Source organism: Panthera pardus, unplaced genomic scaffold, assembly GCF_024362965.1.
Source record: "Panthera pardus isolate Hobbes unplaced genomic scaffold, ASM2436296v1 HiC_scaffold_13, whole genome shotgun sequence".
Classification (NCBI taxonomy): domain Eukaryota; kingdom Metazoa; phylum Chordata; class Mammalia; order Carnivora; family Felidae; genus Panthera; species Panthera pardus.
The window spans coordinates 40,016,709-40,036,395 of record NW_026526688.1 but is presented as its reverse complement, the minus strand read 5'-3'; the positions used below and the strand labels follow the sequence as shown (position 1 = coordinate 40,036,395).

The 19,687-nt window shown below is 42.2% G+C and overlaps 1 protein-coding gene across 3 annotated transcripts in view; it reads left to right on the top strand.

Annotated features, from left to right (window-relative positions):
• Positions 1-8,371: 8,371 nt before the first annotated feature.
• Positions 8,372-19,687, top strand: part of HGSNAT (heparan-alpha-glucosaminide N-acetyltransferase) — a 52,940-nt gene continuing 41,624 nt past the window's right edge. For 2 of the 3 annotated variants that reach the window (XM_053901007.1, XM_053901006.1), the window contains exon 1: positions 8,372-8,615. In XM_053901007.1, coding sequence (XP_053756982.1) covers positions 8,396-8,615 — 220 coding nt within the window. In that variant the 5' untranslated portion in view covers positions 8,372-8,395. The remainder of the gene's footprint in view (positions 8,616-19,687) is intronic. The other variant, XM_053901008.1, reaches the window with a different exon arrangement.

Here is a 19,687-nt window from a genome sequence, read left to right as displayed (position 1 = left end):
ATACATAAAATTTAGCATTTTAACCATTTTTAAATACGTACTTTTGTTGAATCAAGTATATTCACATTGTTGTTCAACCATCACCACCACCCATCTTCAGAACTTTTTCATCTCAACTGAAACTCTATACATTGAGCACTGATTCTGCATTCATCACCCACCTCTCCCTACACTAACATATTGCTGTTATAAACATGAGCGTACAGATAATTGTTTAGAGTCTGCTTTTATTTCTTTCAGGTATATACCCCAAAATGGAATTCTGGATTGTATGGTAGTTCTATACGTTTAATTTTTTTAGGAACTGCCATACTGTTTTCCATAGAGCTATTCCACTGTACATTCCCACCAGCAATATACACAAGTGTTACAGTTTCTCCACATCTTTGTCAGCACGTTATTTTCTGGGTTTCGTTGTTTTTATTTTTTTTATTTTTTTAATGTTTATTTTTGAGAGAGAGACAGAGCATAAGCAGGGGTGGGGAAGAGAGAGAGACACACACAGAGTCCTCAGCAGGCTCCAGGCTCTGAGCTATCAATAGCGCAGAGCTCAAACTCAAAAACCGCAAGAACATGACCTGAGCCAAAGTTGGACGCTTAACTGACTGAGCCACCCTGGCACCCCTATTGTTTTTAATAGCCATCCTAATGGATATAAAGAGCTATCTCATGGTTTTCATTTGCATTTCCCTAATGATTAGTGATGTTGAACACCTTTTCATGAACTTATTGGCCATTTGTTTATCTTTGGAGAAATGCCTATTCAAGTTCCTAGCCCATCTTAAAATTGGATTGCTTGTGCTTTCAACAATAGCCAAATTATGGAAAGAGCCCAAATGTCCATCAACTGATGACAAAGAAGATGTGGTTTATGTATACAATGGAATACTACTTGGGAATGAGAAAGAATGAAATCCTGTCATTTACATCAATGTGGATGGAACTGGAGGGTATCATGCTAAGTGAAATAAGAGAAAGACAGATATCATATGTTTTCACTCATATGTGGAACTTGAGAAACTTAACAGAAGACCATGGGGGAAGGGAAGGGGAAAAAAAGTTTCAAACAGAGAGGGAGGCAAACCATAAGAGACTCTTAAATACAGAGAAAAAAATGAGGGTTGATGAGGGGGATGGGGGAGGGGAAAATGGATGATGGGCATTGAGGAAGGCACTTGTTGAGATGAGCACTGGGTATTGTATGTAAGTGATGAATAACATGCACCAAACCAAGAGCACACTGTATACACTGAATGTTAGCTAACTTGACAATAAATTCTAAAATAAATAAGTAAAATTGGATTGCTTGTTTTTGTTGTTTTTGAGTTGTAGGGGTTCTTTATATATACTGGATATCAGTCCGTTATCAGACATATGATTTGCAAATATTTTCTCCCATCCAATGGTGGTCATTTCACTGTTGATCATGTCCTTCAGTGTACAAAAGTTTTAAATTTTGATGAAGTCCAATTTATCTTTTTGTTGTCTTTGCTCTTGGTGTCATATCTAAGAAATCATTGATAAATTTAATGTCATGAAGCTATTTCCCTATATTTTCTTCTAAGAATTTTATAGTTTTAGCTCTTACATTTAGGTCGTAGATCCATTTTGAGTTAACTTTTTTATATAGTGTAAGTTAGGGTCCAACTTCTAGTTTTTTGCATGTAGCTATCCATTTTCCCAACATCATTTGTTGAAAACATTGTTATTTCATGTTGACAATTATTTGATCATATATGTGAATTTATTTCTGGGCTCTCTATTCCATTGCTTGGTCTATATCTCTGTCTTTATGCCAGTACCACACTGTTTTAATTACCATAGCTTTGTAGTTTTGAAATCCAAAAATGCAAGACCTCCAACTTTGTTCTTTTAATTTTTTTCCCCAAGATTGCTCTGGCCATTTGGTGTCCCTTATGATTCCATCTAAGTTTTAGACAGCCTTTTCCATTTCTGCAAAAAATGCCATTGGGATTTTGATAGATATTGAATTGAACCTATAGATAGCCTTGCGTAGCATTGACATCTTAATAATACTGCCTTCCAATCCATTAATAGGGCTCATTGGGGCTTTGATTTGCATTTTCCTGATGATCAAGGATATTGGGCATTTTTTTCATGTGCTTACTGGCTATTTGTGTATCTTTCATGGAGAAATATCTGTTCAGACCCTTTGCCCCATTTGTTTTCTTTGCCTATTTTAAATTTAGGTTGTTTTGTGGTGATGGTGGTGGTGGTAGTGGTTGTTGAGTTGTAGTTCATTATATATTTTGTGTACAAGTCCCTTATCAGATATATTATTTGCAAATATTGTCTCACATTTGATGGGTTGTCTTTTTACTTTCTTGAAAGTGTCTTTTGAAGCATAAAAGCTTTAAATTAAAACAAATTATTTTTTATTTTAGAATGGAAGCATGGAGGGGAGGGTCAGAGGGAGAGAGAAAGAGAATCTTAAGTAGGCTTCATGCTCAGTGTGGAGCCCGATGCTGGGCTTGATCCCACAACCTGGGATCATGATCTGAGCCAAAATCAAGAGTTGGATGTTCAACCGCCTGAGCTACCCAGGCACCCCCCCAAAACTTTAAATTTTGATGAAGTCCAATTTATCTATATTTTTCCTTTTGTTGGTCATGCTTTTGGTGACTAAGAATCCATTATCAAATCCAAGTTCATAAAGACTTATCCCTATGTTTTCTTCTAAAAGTTTTATAATTTTTACTCTAATGTTAAGATCCTTGATCAATTTTTGTTTAATTTTTATATATGGTGTAAAGTAAGGGTCCAACTTCATTCTTTTGCATTTCGCTATTTAGTTGTCTCAGTACCATTTTATTGAAGTGCCTATGCTTCTTTATATTCCTTTGACTCCTCCACTCACTGCAGTCTGATCTTTGCTGCTACCCCTGTACAGAAACTGCTGTCACCACATCACTAATGTCCTCGTAGCTAAACTGAGTAGATAATTTTTGGTCCTTTCCTTCTTGAAATACCTCTTGACTTCTGTGATGTCACACTCTCCTAGATTTCTTCCTACCACTCTGGCTTCTTTTTCCTAGTCTCTCACCATCCCAAGTGTTCCTGAATGTTCTGTTGTCAGCCCTACACACATTATTTGGGTGATCTCGTCCTCTTACATGACTTCACTTGCCATCTCTGTACTGATTTTTTCCAAAACTTAACTCTCCTGACCTTTATATCAATTTTATTTGCAAATCATATATTTGATAAGAGAAGTTTAATCCAGTGTATGTAAAGAACCCCTATAACTGAACAATAACAATACAGCCATCCAATTTAAAAATGAGACTTGAATAGACAGACATTTCTCCAAAGAAGAGCATCTCAAACTCAACATTTCCCAAATAACTTTATTCCTCCAAATCTGCTTCTTCAATGTTTCTTACATCTATAAATGGCATACAATCCATTTGATTTCCCAAGGCAGAAATCTGGTTTATATACTATCAAATGCAACCATTTTGTACATCTCAGTGAGTTTTGATACATTTCTGTACTCCTGTCACCACTGCTACAGATGAAATACAAAACATTTCTATCTCCTGTAATTTCCTGTGTCCCTTCATGTTCAATCTTTCCGTCACTACTGGCCCCATGAGAGAACTCTGCTTTCTTCCTAGAAAGATTAGAATTTATTTTCCAGAGTTTCATATAAATGGAACCATATAATATAGTATATTCCTTTTTTTTAAGATTTTATTTTATTTTTTTTTTAAATTAACATTTATTATTTTTGACAGACAGAGCACAAGTGGGGGTGGGAGCAGAGAGAGAGTGGGAGACACAGAATCTGAAGCCTGCTCCAGGCTCGGAGGTGTCCCCTCAGAGCCTGATGCGGAGGCTCCAACTCATGAACTGTGAGATCATGACCTGAGCCGAAGTTGGCCGCTTAACCCACTGAGCCACACAGGCGCCCCAAGATTTTAAGTAATCTCTACACCCAACATAGAGCTTGAACTCAACAACCCCGAGATCAAGAGCTGTATGCTCTACCGACTGAACCAGCCAGGCACTCCAGTATATACCTTCTTGTGTCTGTCTTTTTTCATTAAGTGTAATGTTCTTGAGATCTATTCCTGTTGTATGTATTGGTAGCTTATCCCTTTTTATTGGTGAGTAGTATTCCATTGTTTGTATATACCATAATCTGTTCATACCATTCATCTGGTGATGGACATGGGTGTTTTCCAGTTTGGCGATATCATGAATAAAATTGTTGTAACATTCAAATACAAGTCTTTGTGTAGACTTTGCATATTTATCCATTTGTCTTGGGTAAATACCTAGGAGTGGTCATATGTAAGTATATGTTTCACTTTACAAGAAACTTCTGAGCTGTTTTCCAAAGCAGTTGTACCATTTTACATTTCTATTAGCAATGGATTCTATTAGCAATCTTTTTTTTTTTTGCCAACCTTCTTATTATTATCAACCCATTTAATTTTAGCTATTCCAGTGGATGTGAGGTGGTATCTCATTGTAGTTTTAATTTTCATTTCCCTGAAGACAAATGATGCTAAGCACATTTTCATATGTTTATTGCCCATTCATATACCCTCTTTGATGGAGAGTTTAAATCTTTTGCCCATTTTTAATTTTTTAAAGTTTATTTATTTATTTTGAGAGAGAGAGAAAGAGCACAAGCCAGGGAGGGGCAGAGAGAAGGAGAGACAGAATCCCAAGCAGGCTCCACACCATCAGTGCAGAGCCCAATGTTGGGCTCACCTATGACAATGAGGTCATGATCTGATCCAAGATCAAGAGTTGAATGCTTAACCAACTGAATCTACCCAGACACCCCTGCCCATTTTTAAATAGTCATTTGCTTATTACTGAATTGGAATTGGAATTAAGAGCCTGTTATCAAATATGTTTTCCAAATCTTTTCTCACAGTCAGTGGCTTTCCTTTTCTTTTTCTTAAGTGTCTTTGTCTTTTTTTTTTTTTTTTTTTGTAGTGTCTTTAATTTTTAAAAAAATGGTTTATGTGGGGTGCTTGGGTGGCTCAGTCGGTTGAGCATCTGACTTCGGCTCAGGTCGTGATCTCACAGTTTGTGAGTTCGAACCCCACGTCAGGCTCTGGTGCTGACAGCTCAGAGCCTAGAGCCTGCTTCAGATTCTGTGTCCCCCCTTTCTTTCCACCCCACCCCTGCTTGTGCTTTGTCTCTCTCTTTCAAAAATGAATAAACATTAAAAAAATTTTTTTAATCAAAAAATGGTTTATGTACTATTTAAGAAGTCTTTTACCCAACACCTAACTGATTTGCCTTTTAATAAACACTATACGGGAGCGGGGTAGGGTGGATAGGAAAGAAAAGTAAATCCTTGCTTAATCCAAGGTCATAAATATTTTCTCCTATTTTTTTTCCAGAAGTTTTATAGTTTATATATAGTTTTATAGCTTTTATATTAATCTAGTTTTGTGTGTTTGGGTTTGTTGTTGTCGTTTGTTTTGGTATATGGTATGAGGTAGGGGTCAAGGTTCATTTTTTCCCCATGTGAATCATTTAATTGTGGCATCATTTGTTGAAAAGAATATCTTTTCCCCTATTAAGTTCCTTTGGTACCATGGTGAAAACCCAGTTTTATGTGTTTATTTCTAGGCTGTCTATGCTCTTCTTTGATCTGTATTATCCTTATGCCAAAAACAAACACTATCTTGATTACTATAGTTTTATAATAAGTCTTGAAATCAGATTATGTAATTCCTACAAATTTGTATTCAAAATAATTTTGGCTATTCTAGGTCCTTTGGATTTCCCTATAAATTTTGGAATCATTTGTCAATTTCTACACACATGCAAAACAAAAACAAAAAGAAACAACCCTGCTGGAATTTTGATTGTGATTGATCAGTTTGGGGAGAATTGCATCTTAACAGTAAAGATACTTTCATTTATTTATTTTAAAAAGTTTATTATCTGAGAGATTTTTTTTTCCTGCACATGTTTCCTTCACATGTAAAATGTGAATGCAAATCACAGGCATCTCTTCTGCAAAGGGGCTTTAAGAGCATTTGTTACATTATCTTCCCAATGCTTCAGTAATGGTAGAAACTCTTATTGAGGTGAAGCATTGGATGTAAGTGTGAGCAAGAAATGAACTTTTGTTGAGATAAGTCCAGGGATTTGGGGGCTGTTCATTATAGCCTAACCGAGAAAGGTCTTAGCCTCAGGACAAACTCTTTGCCTTTAAGGAGTTTACATTTTGGTGCAAGAGAAACAGATAAATCCACATTATAATGTCAGGTAGAAATGAGCACAACACAGAAAACAAAGCAGATACAGTGACATAGAGGGTTAGAGAATGGTTTAGCTTTAATGGGGAAGGCTTCCTTGAAAATAGAACAGTTGAGCTGAGACCTGAAGTGAGGGAAGGAACCACGAGGTGGGTGCCTGGTGGAAGGGTAGACAGGTAGATAGGTAGACAGTCATGCACTAAGACGGGAACTCCAGACTCTCCTGGGCATGGGAGATTAGGACAAAGCTGAAAGAGCAGTCCTCAAGGTGAGAAGAGAGAAGGGCACATCTACCCAATGGCCCCTGTGGGCCATTCTGGTTCTGTGGGAACCAGAAGCAGCTGCTGGACAGTAGACAACTTGTCAGCAATGGTCTTGCCAGACTGCTTAGACACCACTGTCCCATGACTTGAGATTTTGAACAGTGGGACAAAGAACAAAGAGGGAGTAACTGAACTTTTTCCTGACATTCAGGCAGGCTTGTTTTCTCTGAGAAAAATAATGTCCCTGACCTTTGTTATTCTCCACCTTAAAATTCATCAACAGTTTGCTACCGTCCTTAGGAAGGAAGCCAAACTAAACTCTCTTGTCTAGCTCTGTCACAGAATTCTGCTTCAGTCACACTAGGTTTCTTTTAGTTCCTGCACTGGGCCCTCCTTTCTCAGAGCCTTTGCAAAAGCTGTTCCTTCTGTTAGGAACATTCTTCATCCCCTGTCCTGGCTAACATCCCTCAAACGCAGTTTAAAGGTCAGTCCTCCTAGGAGTCTTCCCAGACTAGTTTAGGTGCTTCTGTCAAATGTTATCTTAGCATCTTGTTCTTCTACCAACATAGCACTCATCATACTGTATTGTAGCTTTAAAACTTGTCAAGTAAGTCAGACATACAGAGAAGTATAAAAAATAATAGAGCACCCATATATGCCTGTCACCTTAGTTAAGCAAGGGAACATTGCCAGCTGAAGCCCGTCGTGATAACATTTTGCTCTCTCCCTACTCCCAACCATTACTTGAATTTAGTGTTTATCTTTCCATATGTCTCTATACTTTTATTACTTAGGCAAACAATCTGAAGAACACATAGTACTTTTTTTTTGGCTTTACACTTTACATATAAATTATTACAAAGTTACATTATTTCTGCAACTCGCATTTACTCCTCAGCCTTATTTTTGTGATTCAACCATGTTGATACTTGTAACTCTAGGTCATTTCTACAGCTGTATATATTATACAATTTCCCCGTTTTCTCCTCTGATTGACATTTATTTATTTAAAAAAAAACTTTGTGCTTTAAATTTATTTTAACGTTTATTCATTCTTGAGAGACAGAGCGCAAGCTCAGGAAGGGGAGAGAAAGAGAGAGACACAGAATCTGAAGCAGGCACCGGGCTCTGAGCTGTCAGCACAGAGCCCGATGCGGAGCTGGAACTCACAAACTGTGAGATCATGACCTGAGCTGAAGTCGGCCGCTTAACCACTGAGCCACCCAGGCGCCCCCCCCCCCCCCCCAACCTGTTAGACATTTAGAGTGTTTACAGATTTTTGCAATTTCAAACCACTCTGCTACAAGCATTATTGTACCTGTCCCCTTATATGAACGACAGTTTCTCCGGACATATTGCTAGGAGTGCAACTGCGGAGTCATAGTACCTGCGAGCCTCTTTGTATCAGAGACTCTTCAAAGTGGTGGTACCACATAGTGGCTTCGAAAGTGCATCTCTCTGCACGGTGAACGCCTTGGGGTCTGGGACTCCGCCTGTCTTACTCACCATGGCATTTCCAGAACTGTGAGCAGCGGACACTAACAGCAGTTTGTGTGGTGAATGACTGGACCCAGGAACTGAGCAGAATGTTGCTCAGGGGGGTGGCCAGAGACTGGGGAGCAATGGCTCGAAGCCTGCAGGAGGTCTCTCCCCCCGCGACAAAGAACACTGCGCGAAGGGTGCGAATGTGGACTCCTTCTCGGTGAGCGCTTCCCCCAACCCCCGCAGCGACCGGCCCCGCCCCCCGCAGCGACCGGCCCCGCCCCACGCCGGGACAGGCCTCAGGTCCCTCCCGCGCGGGCCGTCCCGCCCCCAGCTCCGGCTTTGCCCCCGCCCCCGCGGGTGACGCAGGCGGTGACGGCAGCCGGGAAGGAGGCGATGACGGGCGCGCGGCCGTGCGCCGCGGAGGAGCGCAGGTCCCGGGAGCGCGGCAGCTGCGGAGGAGCGGCGGCCGAGGCGGCGGCGGGCGGCATGGACGGGGCGCGGGGCGCTGGCCGGGCGCTGGCCGCGCTGCTGCTGGCTGCGTCGGTGCTGAGCGCCGCGCTGCTGGCCCCCGGAGGCTCCCCGGAGCACGGTGCCGAGGCCGCCCCGCCGCGAGGTGAGTGCGCGTCGCGGCTCCGGCCCGGCCGGCTCGGCGGACCCCGCGCCGCTGCGCCCCCTCCCGCCGCCGGTTCCGCGGGGGGCGCGCCGCAGGCGAGCGCTTGGAAAAAGCAAGTCTTCGGAACTAGTTGTTGTTTCCTCTGCGTTGTAGTGAGCGTCCCCGGACCAGGATTCTCTCGGTGTAACCGTGTTTGGCCGCTGTCGCAGGCACCGCGCGGGGCGGCGTCGCGGGCACAGGGGAGTAGTGCAGTGTGTGTGTGTGTGTGTTGGGGGGGCCCACCCGGAGTAGTGCAGTGTGTGTGTGTGTGTGTGTGTGTGTGTGTGTGTGTGTGTGTGTTGGGGGGGCCCACCCGAAAGGGAAAGACGCGGGAGCGCTGCAGGCCGCGGGGAGAGCCGCGGAGCTGACCAGCCCTGCGCTCCCGCACGCACGCCCCGAGGCTGCGGGGCGCCGAGGTCTCCTGGCGACTTTTGTCTAAATAGTAAAATGTCTGTGATTGGGAGACCCGTTACTCCCCAAATGCAAAGCTAAAGAAGAGATGCACTGGCCAAGAAGCTGGTGTATCCGGCATTTAGTCCTCATCTAGCCTATGGTTTGCAGGGACTTCTGCGCAAATGAAGTCCGTTCCCCGAAGAGGAAGGAGACCTTGGCGGGTGGCCTCCTGCGCGGTGGGATGTCAGGAGCGCGGGCCGCTGCCCTGCCAGGCCGCTGGAATTGCGGGGCAGAGCACGGCAGCCACAGTCCGCAGCCGGATGGCGAAAAGCCTCCCGCCTTGCTGGGATTAAACTCCCGAGTAAATGTCCGACATAGAGTAAAAACTCATAGCGGCGCGGGGAGGGTGTTGACTGCCAGAGCTGGTTGTCCAAACTCGAAGCCAATCTCGAGGGCCCTTAGGCAGATTTTACAGCTACGGGGATGCCAGGGACAGTTGATGTCGCGGTTTGCAGGAGCCCTGCGGTTTTGCTGGGAAGCCGCGGAACCAGGTCTTTGGCCTGGGAGGGGCTGGACGGGGTATTTTGCTGGGGGTGATTTTACTGTGTGGCTGGGAGTAGAAGCATCAGCTCCTCTAGTGTTTTCCTAATTTGCCTGGTCTGGGGGCGGGGTGGGGAGGATGGTGAAAAATAAAGTCCACGGCTTCCCCTAGACCCCCTGAAAGGAGAATCCCAGGGCCCCAGAAGATGATGGTCCCCAGCCCCTCCCCAGGGGATTCAGGGATTGTGGGGAGCAGTCAACTGCAGCAAACACTATTTGGTCAGGGTTTGGGGAAAGGTCTGCCTGTAACCTGCCTGTCTTCCCCGTCATCCCACCCCCTTTTCTGTATCCGAATAGGGGGGTCTTGGTGTCAGTGTGTGTAGTTCAGACTGCCTTTCCTCCCCAATCAGAATCTTGTAGGACAAAGACAGAATGAATTTTGGAAAAGCATTTTAGCTGATTCCATTTTGTATTACTGCTTCCCCCATCCCTGACCTCAAGTCTCCGTACTCCCCTTCTTTGATAATGGAGGAAAGGGACCCTTAGAAATTACATAATCAGTCCATTCATAAGTTGTCAGGGAAAGATCCTGTGCATGGCTTTTTCTTTGTGCTTTAGCACCAGTTAATAACCATAATTATTTTAGGAAAAAGGTGGTTTGTAAATAGTAATTCTATGTAGTGAGGAAGAACATATGAATATTCTTTTTTTTTTTTTAAGTTTTTTGTTGATTTTGAGAGGGGAGAGGAGCAAAGAGAATCCCAAACAGGCTCTGCACTCTCAAAGCAGAGTTCCATGTAGGGTCCAAAGTCACAAACGGTTAGATTGTGACCTGAGCTAAAGTCAGTCCAACTGACTGAACCACCCAGGGGCCCCACATATTAATATTCTTAGGTGATCCACTCCAGAGCCTTTACGAAGCTGTGTTGAGAGGACAGCTAGGCTTTTAGTGCCACCTGGAGTCCAGGTTTGGGTTGGACAGCTTCCTACTAAGAACTCCATCTTCATATGATTTGAGGACTCAAGTTTACTTTGAAAGAAAAAAATAAATAGAGTATGTCTTTAAAAATTTGCCCCGCAGGGGTGGCTTAGTCGGTTAAGCATCCAGCTTGGGCTCCGTTCATGATCTTGTGGTTTGTGGGTTTGGCCCCTGCATCCTGCTCTGCACTAACAGTGCGGAGCCTGCTTGGGATTCTCTCTCTCCCTCTCTCTCTGCCCCTCCCCCACTCACACTTCTGCTCTCTCTCAAAATAAATAAATAAACTTAAAAAAAAAAAGAATTCCTCCCCCCCCCCCCACCACGTGAGCAGAGAGCTAGAACCATAAATTAAATATTTAGAAACAAAAGTCTGCTATACAGTTACTTGGGTACCTATTGAAGGATGACTTTATTTGGTGTATGTCCTCACCAAGACATTGTGGACAGGAGAGGAGGAGAGAATTGTTCTTTTGTATATAAAGCTTCTTATGTGTTGTCCTGGTATTTCTAAGGTCAGCAGTATCACAAGTTGGCAGCTTTTTCTTGAAACTGAGCATTTAAGTTCAATTTAGATGTCATATTGGATGGTTTGGGTGTTGCATCCTTATGATGACAATTAAGAACAGTCAGAGTCTGAAATTCATATGGAAAATTGAAGCATAAAACAAGAACCTTACTCTACCCCCTACTAAGGACTCATAGGAAACTGAATAAAAGCATTAGTTACTCCAACTATGAAGGGATGATGATATGTAAAACAATTATAAAGGAAAAGGTCAGTGGATAGTGACTATAAATTTGAAAATGAGAACTATCAAAATTGAACCAGGGAAGCTAAAGAGAAGTATTTGAAAACATGGTATGATGTGTATGTATGACAGGTATGACAGAGGATTTAATATCTGTGCTATGTAAAGAAATGATACAAATCCCAAGAAGAGTGCCAAGATGGAAGGGGTGTTAAATAATAAAAACCCACCTGAGTAAATATAAAGAGCAAATTGTCTTTATTTAATAATTCATGACTGGGAGGGGGGATGGGCTAAATGGGTAAGGGGCATTAAGGAATCTACTCCTGAAATCATTGTTGCACTATGTGATAACTAATTTGAATGTGAATTTAAATAAATGAATAAATAAATAAATAAATAATTCATGGTATCCTGTCTAACAAATAGAAAGGAGCTCCCTTAAGCTGCAGGAAAGGAAAGGTTTTTAAAGGCAGAGAGAGAGAGGAAAAAGGAAATCATTAGCAAAGAATGCATGTTAGGCCAGGATGCTCTCCCAGGGGTAATGCAAAGGGACCCTCCGTGGATTGATTACCCTTGGGTGCTGACCAGGAAATTCCAAGTTGCCTGCCTAAAGGTCACTTTTCTGGGAGAGGGTGAAGCTGCAGGTAGTTCAGGTATTAAGTCTTGGTGGGGTGTAGCATAAGTGACTCCATTTTGGGCTTGCTATCTCTTTTCTAACAATTTCCACTGTTTGATCAGACTCTCAGCTTAACTAAGAGATGTGATCAAAGCATAAGGCGCTAATGCCACGCTCAGCTCTGCAGTTCTCGCAGCTTTTTATGAAGTTTTGTTGCTACTTTCGGTGGTATCCATAGGTCATGACTGTTTTTTTGTTTTTGTTTTAATTTCTGTGATATTCATAGGCCACATCTTCAAGGTTTACGATCTTTAAGTTGGTCGTTCTCTTCATTTCTTTTCTGATGTTCTTATATTAAGAAGATCATTTTCTTGCTGCTTAGTGGCTGCAAACATGTATTGAGAGCTTTTAAGAGTATATAACGTGCCAGGGAAATTACTAAGATTATTATAAGCAGGGTAATTCCCAATGTCTGGAGTGCATTTCAGAGCCACTTGGGTCCCCAAGACCCAAACCAGTTGAAATCAAAATGAAATAAGTCAGAGAAAGACCCTGTTGAAGGAGTCACCTTTGTAAGCCAAGTCGCTTGCTGAGTGATCTTATGTAATTGAGTTTCAACTTCCCCAAAAGTATTAATTCAGGTGCAGTAGGTGGTTTTGGCCACAGTACAGACAACTCTTTTCTTGGCTAAAATATAACTAAGGGCTATCCTATTATCAAGCACAACTTTGGCCAAAGAGGCTAAGGATCTTTATTGGGCATCTATTGTCTTGGCAATAAATTCTGCACAAACCTTAACTGTTAAGGAGAGGCTTCTGATCATATTCTCGTTTACACTTACTTCTACCCAGGGAAGTATGACTCTGCCAAAGGAAGTGAGTGTGAGTCATGAATGCCTCCTGGTAATTCCTTTCTAACTTGACAGTGTAAATCCAGGGGTGTGGACCATTGAGGTGTCGTAGTTCATTTGTGGTAAGTTCAGTAAGCTAAACTAAGAGTCGTTGCCCAGCTTTGTAGGCATTCATAATGATAACCACAACAGACGAAGACAAACTCTGTTGGGGCACATATCACTTCCCACTATGGTGGCGCTGTTAATGGGTTCATTCACAGGGATTGTTTGTATGTGCCTGTTCAAGTCAAAGAGTCAACTAGGTTTCCTCCTTAGCCTAAAATATAAAGTTATTCTAAATTCTTAGAGTTACCCACCTTAGCAATGGCCTGGGAGATACAGATGATGGCATTCTTTCCAGGCCAGTGCCAGAGTAAAAGACAGTAAAGGGAAGACGGGAGGGTTTCATGTTTAGTTAAAGTATGAAGTCTTGATCTGGCATCTTGGGAGGAAGCAGTCTGCTTTGATGTCAGCTGCTTCTCTTCCTGTTCAATTTGATTTGGAGGTCTCCAGTGCTTGAGAAGGACCACGTGTCAGGTGGAGCCTACTTCCTCAGTGAGATGCGTATCTAAGGTCTAAGCCCCTGCAGTCTGGCTGCCATCTGGGTGGTGAGGAGGACCTGGTATAGTCCCTTCCAAGGAGGCTCAAGGGCAGTCTTTTTTCTTGGTGATTCCAAATCAGAAGGGTGGGGGAAAATTGCAAACATTAGTTTGGAGGGTTGAGCCAAATTATTGAGGAAGCTAGAAGAATTCAGGATCCAGTCCACTTTATAACAGAACCTCAAAGACAATTAACAGAATTAAACTCTAATGTAGACAAAGGTGTAAACATAATTTCTTCTCTCCACAATTACCCTATTTATTTATTTATTTATTTTTTATTTTATTTTATTTTTTATTTTAACTTGCTTTATTTTTTATATATTTTTAAATTTACATCCAAATTAGTTAGCATATAGTGCAACAATCATTTCAGGAGTAGATTCCTTAGTGCTCCTGTCCCATTTAGCCCATTCCCCCTCCCACAACCCCTCCAGTGACCCTCAGTTTGTTCTCCATATTTATGAGTCTCTTATGTTTTGTCCCCCTCCCTGTTTTTATATTATTTTTGTTTCCCTTCCCTTATGTTCATCTGTTTTGTCTCTTAAAGTCCTCATATGAGTGAAGTCATATGATCTTTGTCTTTCTCTAATTTCGCTTAGCATAATACCCTCCAGTTCCATCCACGTAGTTGCAAATGGCAAGATTTCATTCTTTTTGATTGCTGAGTAATACTCCATTGTATATATATACCACATCTTTATCCATTCATCCATAGATGGACATTTGGGCTCTTTCCATACTTTGGCTATTGTTGACAGTGCTGCTATAAACATGGGGGTGCATGTGTCCCTTCAAAACAGCACACCTGTATCCTGTGGATAAATGCCTAGTAGTGCAATTGCTGGGTCGTAGGGTACTTCTATTTTTAGTTTTTTGAGGAACCTCCATACTGTTTTCCAGAGTGGCTGCACCAGCTTGCATTCCCACCAACAATGCAAAAGAGATCCTCTTTCTCTGCATCCTTGCCAACATCTGTTGTTGCGTGAGTTGTTAATGTTAGCCATTCTGACAGGTGTATGGTGGTATCTCATTGTGGTTTTTTATTTGTATTTCCCTGATGATGAGTGATGTTGAGCATTTTTTCATGTGTTGGTTGGCCATCTGGATGTCTTCTTTGGAGAAGTGTCTATTCATGTCTTTTGCCCATTTCTTCACTGGATTCTTTGTTTTTTGGGTGTTGAGTTTGATAAGTTCTTTATAGATACTGGGTACTAACCCTTTATCTGATATGTCATTTGCAAATAGCTTCTCCCATTCTGTCAGTTGCCTTTTAGTTTTGCTGATTGTTTCTTTTGCTGTGCAGAAGCTTTTTATTTTGTTGAGGTCCCAATAGTTCATGTTTGCTTTTGTTTCCCTTGCCTCCAGAGAGACACGTGTTGAGTAAGAAGTTGCTGCGGGCGAGGTCAAAGAGGTTTTTGCCTGCTTTCTCTTCGAGGATTTTGATGGCTTCCTGTCTTACATTGAGGTCTTTCATCCATTTTGAGTTTATTTTTGTGTATGGTGTAAGAAAGTGGTCTAGATTCATTTTTCTGCATGTTGCTGTCCAGTTTTCCCAGCACCACTTGCTGAAGGGACTGTCTTTATTCCATTGGATATTCTTTCCTGCTTTGTCAAAGATTAGTTGGCCATTCGTTTGTGGGTCCATTTCTGGGTGCTCTATTCTGTTCCACTGATCTGAGTGTCTGTTCTTGTGCCAACCCTCATTTTTTATAATAAAACTAATTTGTTTGCATTAAACTTTGCCTGATTATTTTTCTTTTTTTAGTTTTTCAAAATATTTATTTATTTTTGAGAGAGCGAGACAAAGCATGAGCACGGGAGGGGCAGAGAGAGAGGGAGACACAGAATCTGAAGCAGGCTCCAGGTTCTGAGCTGTTAGCACAGAGCCTGATGACAGGGCTTGAACTCACAAACTGTAAGATCATGACCTGAGCCGAAGTCAGATGCTTAACGGACTTGAGCCACCCAGGCACACCACCTGATTATTTTCTTAAGTGCAGCAAGATAATTGACCATATAGGGCCACTTAGATGGCTCAGTCAGGTAAGCGTCTGACTCTTGGTTTTGGCTCAGGTCATGATTTTGAGGCTTACGAGTTTGAGCCCACTGTCTGGCTCTGTGCTGACAGTGTAGAGCCTGCTTGGGATTTTCTCTCTCTGACTTTTCTGCCCCTCTCCTGCTCTCTCTCTCAAATATAAATAAATAAACTTTTAAAAAAAGTTAGATATAGCATTTTTTCTTTTTTAAAAAAAATATTTATTTAAGTAAGCTCTATGCCCAGTGTGGGGCTTGAACTCATGACCCTGAGATCTATTGCATGCTCTACCAACTGAGTCAGCCAGGTGCCCTCCCCTCTTAAAAAAAAATTTTTTTTTGGACCATATAAGCTCTTTTTAAAAATTTTTTTTTAATGTTTATTTTTGAGGTGGGGGGAGGGGCAGTGAGAGGGGGACAGAGGATCCGAGGTGGGCTCTGGGCCTATAGCAGACAGCCTGATGTGGGGCTTGAACTCATGAACCACGAGATCATTACCTGAACGGAAGTCCAACGCTTAACTGACTTAGCCACCCAGGTGCCCTCATATAAGCTCTTTTTATTACTACTTTGCTGGAACCTTGTAAGCAAGGTGTTAGGGCAACTTTTCCAAGAGGCTTTATTGGCTCTGCAAAGTCAACCTTAGTTCTTTAAAGCTACTTGGTCATATCTAAGTCTATGCATATCTCTTTCAAATATGACATGCTGGTCAAAGCTTTAATTACATGGCCAGTATTTCCAATGGTATCTGGTTATAAGGATCAGACTCTCGTTGAATCTATGTAAATAACTAACTATATTGCCATGAAAAGAATACTCAAGAACTTTCCAATTCTGGAGGAATCAGGTAGGGAGAAAAAGTCAGTGTTTCATCTTTGTTCACAAAGGTATATCTTATCAAATTGTTGATACTTTAAGAGAAAAAAGAAAAAGGTTTCCTAAAATCTGGAAAAGCAAAATGTTAGAAAACCAGTAGCTTTAAACAAGATGTCATAAAAATTAAAATATCCTCCTTGGTGCATTCAGTCCTATGTTATTCTTTTTTGCTTGAATACTGTTTTTCCACTAATTCTGGAAATTCTTACCCAGTTCAGTTGCATGATCTGAAAGTTATTAGAAACCTGTATTTTACAGCACTTGCCAGATTCTTTTCCATGAATTTCTCTGAAAATGAAACACATTTGCAGGAAGCTTTTGTAGAAGCATTTCAGTAAAACAGTAACTCTGTAAATGACAAAAGATTTTAAAATGTCTATTGTTAGAGAGCTGATGAAAGTTCATTACGATGGAATTGACAAGGAAATTCGGTTATTTTTGTGAATACATTTTAAGATAGTAACTAGAATTATCAATGTTAACATTATATCAATACCTATTAGATCTTCAGGAATTTCATACAGTTTTTGGAACACTTGTATTAATAACATATGCACACAAATATAATCTAAGAAGACTTAACATCACCTGTTTGACAATACCTCCCATGTAATTTAACATACCAGATAAGCCTATTTAGTTCACATGTTCCCTTTTATAAAGAGAAAACAAATCCTTTGAGATGTTCCAGGGACCATCTGGAAAACCCAAAGTGGGTTCAAGGTCAAAAAGACTTCATTTAGAATTTGATTTTGTGGAAGTTTGTTAAAAATATCAAAAGGTTTAGGGGTGCCTGGGTGGCTCAGTCAGTTAAGCACCCAACTTCAGCTCAGGTCATTATCTAGTGATTCATGAGTTCCAGCCCCGCATTGGGCTCTGTGCTCATACCTCAGAGCCTGGGGCCTGTTTCTGATTCTGTGTACCTCCCCCCCCCCTTCCCCCACTTGCACTCTGTCTCTCAAAAATAAATAAACATTAAAAAATTTTTTTTGTTTAAATATCAAAAGGCTTGGGGACACCTGTGTGGCTCAGTTGGTTAAGCGTCTGACTCTTGATTTCAGCTCAGGTCATGACCTCACCGTTTGTGAATTCAAGCCTTGCATCGGGCTCTGCACTGACAGTGTGGATCCTGCTTGGGATTCTCCTTCTCCCTCTCTCTCTCTCTCTCTGCTCCTTCCCAACTCATGCACTTTGTCTCTCTCTCTGTCTCTCTCACTCAAAATAAATAAATAAACTTAAAAAAATATCAGAAGTTTTAGATATGTCATCAACTGATGGAGGAGTTTCTTAGAGCCAGATCAGTAGCTAAGAGGGATGTGCAGTGATGGGGTTGGGGTTGTGTGGTGTTTTCATGGTGCACCTCATTGTGCAGAATTTTTCTTGTGGTTGGTAGGTGATGTAGTGTCAACCTAACTGGTTCTGTGACCAGCTCATCCTAACACAGGTGTCTTTGGGCTAAGTGGTAAGTGTTCTAACAGCTCTTAAATGCTTGACTTGTGCTCACCAATTTTTGTGACTCTTTTGGCCTGCAAGATTCCCATTAGCAATTAATCTTTATGTCATGTACATATTAACAGAAAGCAGTAGTATCTGAGGAACTGAAAGTGGACATCAGCATACCAAAGATCTGGGGACTGGGGAAAGTGTCCAACCACCAGACCTCAAAGAATGGGGACCGTGGACTGATTCTAAACAAATGGAGAACTGCAGCTGTGGCTGAGTCTGAAAACAGAACCAAAACCTGGGGAGTGGAAGTTTCTGCGAAATGGCTAACAGAAGGCCCTGTGTTTTACTAGCAGCAGTCCCCGAGGATCCTCGAGCTGGGGAAAGGGTTGAACCAGCAAACCCCAACAAATGGGGATTACAGGCTGGGGGCTCCCCATGGTGGGGAACTGTGGGTAGTGGTGCGCAGTTACTGCTGTTAACTGTGCACCACTGCCCACAGTTCCCACATAGATCTTGGGCTAGGATTAAGGGCTGGGGTTTTCCACTCAAAAACTCTGGAATTGCGGACTGAAGAGCCAATTAGATTGAGAGCTTGATGCAGAGAGCGGAGCACAGAACCAAAAGAGAAGTTACCCATGGCTCTTGGACATGGTGAGGAAGAACGTGAGTTCAGAGTGTATGTGGGGTACCACGCTCGTGTTTCTCAGTTTCCTCGAAGCCGTCGAAGTCTCCTTCAGTCCCCACTGCCACGAAATCTGTTAAATAACAGAAATTCAACTGAGTAAATTTCAAGATCATCTAGCAAATAATGTAGAAAGGAACTTCACTGAGCTGCAGAAAAGGAAAGTTTTTAAAGGTGGAGAGGGAGAGGAAAAAGGAAATTATTCATAAACATGAATTGTTTTAGGCCAGGTCACCTTCCTAAGGGCAACAGAAGGGGTCTATCAGCAGATTACCTCCTGGTGCTGACTGGGAAGTTCCAGATTGCCTGGTTGAAAGTCTCATTTCTGGCAGAAGCTGAAGCTGCAGTTAGGTTAGTTTAGATATGTCTTGGTGGGGTTTAGCATGAGTGACTCCATCTTGGGCCTGCTGTCTCCTTTCTAATGTGGGTTAAGTGGTTAAATAAATGAACATTCCAACAATTCACGTGAAAGGAAAGTACATAAACATTTGGAAAACATTTCAGAGTTGTTAATCGTTATTTCAAAACTATTTTTAAAATAATAAGAAAATTAGATTTTCTATACATCAGGCTAAAAAGTGAGGGAAAAAATTAAAAGGCTAAAAGTCCCTGGCCCAGCTTCGAGGGAACAGATATGTTTACTCTTAGGAGACTGGTAACAGAGGTCAGGTGCTGGTCAGACTGACTAAAGCTTAAGTCCTGGTGGCTGGTGGGTGTCTTTGGGCAAGTTGCTTGACCTCTGCAGGCCTCAGATTCCTCATCCAGAAAATGGAGACCTCAAAAGCTGTTCATAGGGCTGTTGGGGCCTGGCATACATTGAGTGTGTAGTTATTTGTATCACCTGGGAGCCCACGGTCACCACAGTTGTCATTATAAATCACAACTAGAGGATCCTGGGAAGATGGTGGCGTAGGAGGATGCTGGGCTTACCGCGTGTCCTGCTGATCACTTAGATTCCACATATACCTGCCTAAATAACCCAGAAAACCGCCAGAAGACTAGCAGAATGGAGTCTCCGGAGCTAAGTGCAGACGAGAGGCCCACGGAAGAGGGTAGGAAGGGCGGCGAGGCGGTGCGCGCTCGACGGACCGGCGGGAGGGAGCCGGGGCGGAGGGGCGGCCCGCCGGCCAAGCAGAGCCCCCCCGGAGTCTGGCTTGCAAAAGCGGAGGGTCCGGACGGAGTGTGTTCCGACAGCAAGCGGGACTTGACATCTGGAAGGTT